The following is a 10,356-nucleotide window of genomic DNA, read 5'->3' as shown; positions in this document are numbered from 1 at the left end:
TGGTTTTAAAAGACTTAAGACCCATTGTCTTAATTCCTCCATATCTGCTTCTCGTATTTCTCTGCAATTTGAATATATCATTGTTTGTTCTCTTGAATAATAACTCCAAATCGCATTCTGGTTTAGGTAGTTGTTTGCCAGTTCATTTAGTATAGTGGATATTCCAATAATCCTTTTATTTGCATAAAAGTCTGGAATATTTATTTTTTCTATCTCTTCTTATTCTTCTATTCTTTCTGGTATGAGCATTTCTCTTGTAAGTCCGATCTTGATAACTTGTATGATAGGCTTTATTTCTTCATATAATATCTCTGCTGTAGCTGAATAAAATCGTATATAGAATAATGTTCCTTTAGTTATTCTTCTGTATTGCATAAATGCTCTGTGTAACTCCGGTATGGTAGCTATCTCCTGTCCTGTTTGTGTGTATACAGTATCTAATAATCCATAATTGTAGCAAGTGGCTACTAGTTTTGCATTTGTATTTGGTAGGGCTATTAGTTTATTGTATCCTGTTAGATAATGGGTAATATAATCTTCATTTTGGTTCTGGGTAGTTTGGGATCTTGGGTTTTTGTTTAGAAAGTTTTGTATTTTGTATATGTTGTCTATGTATGTACGGGTTATATGGTTGTATGTCTTTTTGGTTTGGTTCAGACTTTCTTTGTAGGTGTTTGTTTGTGGTGGTAGGAATATTTCGTTCTGGGTATTTTGGATATTTTTCTGTGTGAATGGTTTTGAAAATAGATTGTTCATATTTATATTTGTGTATTTGGGTTTAATTTCTTCCTTCTTCTTTGCAGATATACTGCTAGCTATGCTGCTTCCTGCAACTATATTTAACAAACTGTTATGAGTTTTTAGGTGTTTCTCAACGTCACCTTCTAGCTCTGGAATTTTAGAGACATCCGATCGTCTTATCTCCGCATTTTTTGAGTCATGCTGCTGACTATTAGCTGTTTTCTTTATTATCTGTATCTCTTCATCCATACTTTCCACTTTCTTACAAAGTGTAGTCATGGCTAAGAGTAGATTTTCTATTGTATTATCTGGTTCAGTTTGGGTAGCTTTGTCTTGACAAGTAATCTGCAACAACATTCTTGTTAGTAGTAATTATTTCAATTGTAAATGTAAAGTTTAATATATTTAATACCAGTCTTCGTATTTCTTTTGTTGTAACTGAATCTTGTACTTTTCTGGTTATCCACCATTTTACTTGGGTATTATCTGTTCTTACAATAAATCTGTTGTAAACTATATATGGTTCAAATGCTAATAAACATTTATATAATGCAAATAATTCTTTTCTATTTATTTCCCATCTTTCTTGTGGTTCAGTATAAGATCCTGAATAATATCTGCAATGATGTTCTATTTTTTCTTTATCATATTTATATTTAAGAACTCCTCCATAACTATGATTACTCGAATCTGTTTCTACAATATAAGTAAATTTCTTATTTTCATCTGGAAAGTATAATTTTGGTAATTTCTTACACAATATTTTAATCTTCCTTATTTGTTCCTTATCTTTTTCATCGAACCCATATTCTACATCCTTTTTTAGATTTTTCTGTAAAGGTTTTAGGTTTTCTGCTAATTTAGGTATATATTCTCTTACTTGGTTTACTAATCCTAAAAATGATTGTAATTTCTTTTTTGTATCTATGTTTTCATCAAGATTGATTATTTTTTGTACTATGTGTGTTTGCATTTTTATTCCATTTTTATCTATTTGTATTCCTAAAAATTCTATCTGATTTTTCATAATTTCTGCTTTGGTTTTGCTTAAGCTTATACCAGAGTTTTCTATAATATGTATGAATTTTTCTAATAATTTTATATGTTCATCTTGTGTTCTTGAATATAGTAATATATCATCTATATATACTATACAATTCTCTAGTTGGTTAAAATAATTATCCATAAAATGTTGGTATCTTCCTGGTGCATTTTTATATCCAAATGGTAAAACATTCCATTCATAAAATCCTTGTGGCACTGTAAATGCTGTTAGTTTTTTAGATTCATCTTCTAGTTTTAGATGGTAAAATCCTGATTTACAGTCAAATTTACTAAAGTAATTATATCCTTGGATTTGTCTTATTTTTAATATCTTGTTAGGTATTGGGTAATTATATGTTTTAGTTTTTGCATTTAAATTTCGGTAATCTATAACCATTCTACTTTTTCCTCTTTTTTGTTCACTATGTTTATTTACTATAAATGCTGGACTTGTATGTTTACTATTACTTTCTTGTATATAATTGTTATCTAATAGTTCTTTTATATGCATTTTAAATTCTGCTAAATCATCAAAGTTATATTTTAAGGGTTTTTGTGTTATTATACTATTTTCTTCTATTAATTCTATTTTTATTTTTGTCTTATGTTTATTCCATCCTTTTAGAGGGTTATCATTATATAATTTTTCTAATTCATTCTGGATTATTTTTACTTTGTCTATTGTGAATATAATAATTTCTAATTGAGTAGTTGTATTTTACTTATATTTTCTAATTTTTGTGTGATTTTTTCATTTCCTCGTATCCATTCTGTAGTTTTTCGTTGTTTATTATTCACTCTTTTTGCTCCTACTTTATTTTTACATGGTGTGGTAAACCACCAGTGTGTTCTTGTTATTATGTGTGGGTATAATTTGTCTAAAAATGGCATTCCTAGTAACATATCTTTCGTAGTGAATTCAAAGTTATATATTTCTTCTATAGTTAATATTTTATCCCATATTTGTATTTTTACATTTTTGGCTTTGTAGTTAATCATACTACCTTCATTATTAAATCATGTTACTACCATAGGTGTTTTTAATTTTTTCCATTTATCCGTTGGTAAACAATTATATTTACATATATTAGCTTCTGCTCCTGTATCTATCATTGGTGTATAGTATCTATTATAATATCCTTCTACTATGACTTTTGCGAGTATATATATTTTCATTCTTCTGTTCTTTTTATTATTATTTTCTTATCTTTGTATGTTATTGTTAATTGCTTATCTTCTAGACTGTATGGTTTTACTTTTTCTAACCATTTTATTCCTAGTGTAATATTTTCATTTTCGTTTTCTTGATATATTTTAAATTGTATTATTAGAGGTATTCCTCCAATAATTATTTCTTTTTCTGTTATTTCTTCATTTATTATTAATTCTTTAGGTAATTCAGGGCATAATTGTTCAGTAGTTATTATTTCAGTTTCTGTTACTAATTCTCTTGTGATATAGTTTTCTTCTTGTCCTGTATTTATTAATATTTGATATTTTCTTTGTTCCATGATTCCAGTTATATAGTAGTGGTATGTATTTATTTTTTCTTTTGTGTTTTTTATTAAATTTTTTGGGATTATATATTCTCTTCTTGATGTACTTATTCTTGATGATGTTGGTGTTTCATAAGTTAATTGGTTTGGTATACTTGATGTACTTAATCTTTCTTTTACTATTTCTAAATCTTCTTCCATGTCAATTTCTTTATAACTATATTCATTATTGTCAATAACTGTAACTATTCTTTCAAACGGGTTTTCTATTTTGATTTTATTAATTTTATTTTTTGCTGCTATTTTATGTTTTGTTGTTAAGACGTATAGATTTTTACATCTAGCTGTAAATATTTTACTTCCAGGTGTTAATTCTATTCCTGACATTTTCCAGTATAGTACTAATGATTTATCTATATTCTTATCGTTTATTGCTATTGAATAGTTGGCACTTATTATGAATTTGAATTTTTGATATATGAGATTTCCTTTTATTGCACTTATTATGCTTTTTTCTATAGGTTGAATTATTCTATCATCTGCTAAATATATTTCTATAGGGGTATCTATTCCTTCTCTGAAACATGCTTTTATTAGTATTTCAGTTCCTCCTAGGTGTACATATTTAATTGGGTTTTTTGCCTTTATATCTTGTATTTCTTTATTTATTATTCTTTTGTTTATTATTGGTATTTTGGCTTTTTCTTTTATATATTTACAGTCAATTATATGTTCTTTTTGACTAACCGCGTAATATTCTTTTTTTTGTCTTTTGAACCAATTTTTTATTGTAGGTACTTCAAATATTTTTTCGACACTGAGGTCTAATTCTTTTTCTTTTATTTGTTCAAATATATTATTATCAAATATAATTTTTTGTTCTGAGGATTCTTCATCTTTATATTCTTCTCGTGTTATTACTTCTATTTCTTTTTCAGTCATTAGGTTTCATCATCTTCTTTAGTTATTTCATCTACTATTTCATCTTCTATATCTGATATTTCATATATACTATCTTCACTATCTAGTTCATAATCTATATATTCCATCTGCATATATTCTACATCATTAATTATGATTTCAGTTATCTGTTTTTTCTTTAAGTTCCTAGGTGCTTTACAGTCTTTAGCTATATGTCCTAATTTTTCACAGTTATAACAAGTACATTCTGTTAGTTTCTTTTTTGGTCTAAATGGTCTTTTAGCCTGATAATTTTTTACATAATATCTTTTTCTTGGTTTTTTATTTTTATATTTTGACTTATATTTATTATATTTCTTTATTTTCCATTTTTTATTATATTTATCTGTATTTGTACATCCGAATTGTGGTGCTGTTTTATTTTTACAACATCTTAAGTTTTTTATTAATATTTTTTCTATTTTTGTTTCTTCTTTATATTTTTCACATATTTGTACAAACCATTGTTGTAGAAATTTTATTCTAGCTCCTAAAGTATCTGTTAATCCTGCTTCATTCCAATCTTTTATTATTTTAGAATTAAAAGGTTCTGGTAATTTTGTGAAATATAATTTTCTTATTTCTTTACTTTCTTCTGTATTATATGTCCCTTTATAATAATATTCTCTAAATGCACAAGTATATTCGTCTATATAGCACATATTACATATTGCTAATTTTGTTATCAGATTTCTATTTGTTTGTTTTTCCTTATTTTGTTCTTCAATTTCTGTAGTCATACTACTAAATTCGTTTCTTATGGCTATTTCATATTTGTATAATATTTCTATATTTGTTGTTGCTATTTCACCATTAAATTTTTTATTACTTCTTAAGGTATCTATACTTTCTGTAGTTAAATTGTGTAACCATAATTTTACTGTTCCTATGAGTGTTCTTTCTATATATCTTGGTGTTTCTGTCATTCCTATTTTATTATCTACCAATTGTTTAGATACATATCCTATCCATAGTTGGATTATTTTATTTATATCTGCTACGCAATCTAAATCTAAAAAGTTATATTGTTCTGATATTGGTTTTGGTGTCCATTTTTTATTTAATCTACTATCACATAGTGTATTAGATCTATCATGTTGTTCATAGTTAGCTGTATAATAATTTGGTTTTTCTTCCATATTTACATCTCCTGTATTTACTTCTATATTTTTTATTTTTTCTATACTTTCTAAAAGTTTTGTATATGTTTCACTTATTTCGCTTGATTCTGACTTTTGGTCATCTATATTGTTATCTATTTCTTCAATTTTGGGAGTTGTTTCTTCTGTTTGTAATATTTGTTTAAATTTATTTATTTCATCTGTTAATTCTATTTCTTTGTTTTTCTCTCTTTGTTTATTTTCATATAGTGCTGTTAGTCTCATGGTATAATGCAAAACTAGTAGCCACTTGCTACAATTATGGATTATTAGATACTGTATACACACAAACAGGACAGGAGATAGCTACCATACCGGAGTTACACAGAGCATTTATGCAATACAGAAGAATAACTAAAGGAACGTTATTCTATATACGATTTTATTCAGCTACAGCAGAGATATTATATGAAGAAATAAAGCCTATCATACAAGTTATCAAGATCGGACTTACAAGAGAAATGCTCATACCAGAAAGAATAGAAGAACAAGAAGAGATAGAAAAAATAAATATTCCAGACTTTTATGCAAATAAAAGGATTATTGGAATATCCACTATACTAAATGAACTGGCAAACAACTACCTAAACCAGAATGCGATTTGGAGTTATTATTCAAGAGAACAAACAATGATATATTCAAATTGCAGAGAAATACGAGAAGCAGATATGGAGGAATTAAGACAATGGGTCTTAAGTCTTTTAAAACCAGAACAACCTACAACCACAAGAGCTATAAGGACGAATTTTATTTCTCCAGAACTATTAACAAGATACTGCAAGTTAATCAGTCACAAATATCCAGACCACATATGCTCAAAATGCAAAGGAGAAGATAACATTGTTCCAGACGTACAACTGGAATAATCGAGAAGAAGATTACTGAAGAAGAAGACGACAAAAGACGACAAAAGCTATGGCAGACAAGATAAAGTAAAAGAATTATTAGATTCTTTTCTTTTCTTTTCTTTTCTTTTCTTTAATGTTATTTTGTTTTTTATAAAAGAGTCGTAAAGTAAATAGTTCTTTACTTTACAATAGTAAGAGTCAGTCTCATGAACAGTAAAGGTCGTTCATGAATAGTAAGAGTCAGTCTCATGAACAGTAAAGGTCGTTCATGAACAGTAAGAGTCACTTTTATAATCTTTAAATAAGCCTTTCAATTATCAATAAGAAAAACAGGCTGCAACTTAGCATCCAAATCTCTCTCTTCTCTCCTCTCTTCTCTCTAATATATTCAAAGATAAAATACAGGAAAGCTATGGATAAACAAGAAGATATGAAAGCTATGGATCAACAAGAAGATATCAAGAACTTACAAAAACAGGTATGTCACACTATAATCATGAGTAGCTAAATTGATATATTCCTGATAATCTCTTATATGTAAATTATAATTATCCATCATATAATAGTACTGTTATAGAAATCATCTTGAGTAAGTTTGCCATGAAAATATGCTAAGAGTAGGTAAGCCCAGACTATGCATCCTAAGGTTGAAACCGGTAGGCAGAGAGGCCGTTTAGGGGAGTAAACAAAAGTTGAAGCGATGTTAGGGTAACTGATTGAAGCAGAAAATCATGGTAGTGACCGGAAAAGATGATTAAAATAACTTATTATAATATGATGAATAAGGATAATAGACATAGAGATTAAAAGGAATATGTTTAGCAAATCATATGATACAATGAACACTTATTTAATAGATGATGATCTTAATTATAAAATACTTATACTGTATATACTAAGAAATATCGATAATGATGTAAGAAGAATAATCTATGAGAAATTACTTAAAGCTGAAATAACAGAACTAATGAATCAAAATTGGACAGAATTAATTATACCAGAAACAGACTTATATGAATTAGATCTATATTTTGATAACACATAATGAATCATACATATCTACAATATTGGCAACAAACTACCGATAATATAAATTTACTGACAAATCTAGTAAAAACTAATATAGAAGAATATCAAAGAACCCAAGATATAGAATATATAGAATATACATTAGAATGTATATCAGAAATAATTAGACTAATCCCACTACAAAGAGAATTTTATGAAAAAGCCTTTACATTTGACTAAATAAAAAATAAAATCAAATAGAAATAGAAGGGACCGTAAAAATGGTATCAGAGCTATAGATTAAAAATGAACAAAGAAGAATTTGGTGTAGACGAAAAAACATATGAAAACCAAGATGGATTGAAAATAAAAATAATATTTTCAAATTTAGGCAGAAGATATAAAAAAATAGGAGACCAATTATACCTAATGATAGAAAAAGAAACAGCAAGATTAGAAGATAGCTTAACAGCTATGACTAGAATAAGTAAAGAAAATGAAGAAATCGATAAGAAAAAAGAAATTGAAATTATTAAAAACCAAGCAAACAAGGAAATACAACAATTAGAAGAAATAAAAAACACAAAAATTATAGCACTAGAAAAAGAATTAAACATGTTAAAAGCACTATATGAAAATAAACAAAGAGAGAAAAACAAAGAAATAGAATTAACAGATGAAATAAATAAATTTAAACAAATATTACAAATAGAAGAAACAACTCCCAGAATTGAACACCACAATTCGGATGTACAGATACAGATAAATATAATAAAAAATAGAAAACAAAGAAATATAATAAATATAAGTCAAACTATTTTACCATCTAAAACTAGAAGATGAATCTAAAAAACTAACAGCATTTACAGTGCCACAAGGATTTTATGAATGGAATGTTTTACCATTTGGATATAAAAATGCACCAGGAAGATACCAACATTTTATGGATAATTATTTTAACCAACTAGAGAATTGTATAGTATATATAGATGATATATTACTATATTCAAGAATACAAGATGAACATATAAAATTATTAGAAAAATTCATACATATTATAGAAAACTCTGGTATAAGCTTAAGCAAAACCAAAGCAGAAATTATGAAAAATCAGATAGAATTTTTAGGAATACAAATAGATAAAAATGGAATAAAAATGCAAACACACATAGTACAAAAAATAATCAATCTTGATGAAAACATAGATACAAAAAAGAAATTACAATTATTTTTAGGATTAGTAAACCAAGTAAGAGAATATATACCTAAATTAGCAGAAAACCTAAAACCTTTACAGAAAAAACTAAAAAAGGATGTAGAATATGGGTTCGATGAAAAAGATAAGGAACAAATAAGGAAGATTAAAATATTGTGTAAGAAATTACCAAAATTATACTTCCCAGATGAAAATAAGAAATTTACTTATATTGTAGAAACAGATTCGAGTAATCATAGTTATGGAGGAGTTCTTAAATATAAATATGATAAAGAAAAAATAGAACATCATTGTAGATATTATTCAGGATCTTATACTGAACCACAAGAAAGATGGGAAATAAATAGAAAAGAATTATTTGCATTATATAAATGTTTATTAGCATTTGAACCTTATATAGTTTACAACAGATTTATTGTAAGAACAGATAATACCCAAGTAAAATGGTGGATAACCAGAAAAGTACAAGATTCAGTTACAACAAAAGAAATACGAAGACTGGTATTAAATATATTAAACTTTACATTTACAATTGAAATAATTACTACTAACAAGAATGTTGTTGCAGATTACTTGTCAAGACAAAGCTACCCAAACTGAACCAGATAATACAATGGAAAATCTACTCTTAGTCATGACTACACTTTATAAGAAAGTAGAAAGTATGGATGAAGAGATACAGATAATAAAGAAAACAGCTAATAGTCAGCAGCATGACTCAAAAAATGCGGAGATAAGACGATCGGAAGTCTCTAAAATTCCAGAGCTAGAAGGTGACGTTGAGAAACACCTAAAAACTCATAACAGTTTGTTAAATATAGTTGCAGGAAGCAGCACAGCTAGCAGTACATCTGCAAAGAAGAAGGAAGAAATTAAACCCAAATACACAAATATAAATATGAACAATCTATTTTCAAAACCATTCACACAGAAAAATATCCAAAATACCCAGAACGAAATATTCCTACCACCACAAACAAACACCTACAAAGAAAGTCTGAACCAAACCAAAAAGACATACAACCATATAACCCGTACATACATAGACAACATATACAAAATACAAAACTTTCTAAACAAAAACCCAAGATCCCAAACTACCCAGAACCAAAATGAAGATTATATTACCCATTATCTAACAGGATACAATAAACTAATAGCCCTACCAAATACAAATGCAAAACTAGTAGCCACTTGCTACAATTATGGATTATTAGATACTGTATACACACAAACAGGACAGGAGATAGCTACCATACCGGAGTTACACAGAGCATTTATGCAATACAGAAGAATAACTAAAGGAACGTTATTCTATATACGATTTTATTCAGCTACAGCAGAGATATTATATGAAGAAATAAAGCCTATCATACAAGTTATCAAGATCGGACTTACAAGAGAAATGCTCATACCAGAAAGAATAGAAGAACAAGAAGAGATAGAAAAAATAAATATTTCAGACTTTTATGTAAATAAAAGGATTATTGGAATATCCACTATACTAAATAAACTGGCAAACAACTACCTAAACCAGAATGCGATTTGGAGTTGTTATTCAAGAGAACAAACAATGATATATTCAAATTGCAGAGAAATACGAGAAGCAGCTATGGAGGAATTAAGACAATGGGTCTTAAGTCTTTTAAAACCAGAACAACCTACAACTACAAGAGCTATAAGGACGAATTTCATTTCTCCAGAACTATTAACAAGATACTGCAAGTTAATCAGTCACAAATATCCAGACCACATATGCTCAAAATGTAAAGGAGAAGATAACATTGTTCCAGACGTACAACTAGAATAATCGAGAAGAAGATTGCTGAAGAAGAAGACGACAAAAGACGACAAAAGCTATGGCAGACAAGATAAAGTAAAAG

At 27.5% G+C, this 10,356-nt stretch overlaps 1 protein-coding gene across 1 annotated transcript; it reads right to left on the bottom strand.

Annotated features, from left to right (window-relative positions):
- Positions 1-219: 219 nt before the first annotated feature.
- Positions 220-1,098, bottom strand: LOC142175236 (uncharacterized). The gene has a single exon (XM_075241814.1). The coding sequence runs from the start codon at positions 1,096-1,098 to the stop codon at positions 220-222; it is 879 nt and encodes a 292-aa protein (XP_075097915.1).
- Between the last annotated feature and the right edge of the window lie 9,258 nt (positions 1,099-10,356).

The sequence above is a fragment of the Nicotiana tabacum genome, chromosome 21 (assembly GCF_000715075.1).
Source record: "Nicotiana tabacum cultivar K326 chromosome 21, ASM71507v2, whole genome shotgun sequence".
Classification (NCBI taxonomy): domain Eukaryota; kingdom Viridiplantae; phylum Streptophyta; class Magnoliopsida; order Solanales; family Solanaceae; genus Nicotiana; species Nicotiana tabacum.
This window is presented reverse-complemented; position numbering and strand designations above follow the sequence as displayed.

What these genes read in the sequence shown, in the direction of transcription:
- LOC142175236 (XM_075241814.1), bottom strand. Translation starts at nt 1,098, where the DNA reads ATGTTGTTGCAGATTACTTGTCAAGACAAAGCTACCCAAACTGAACCA.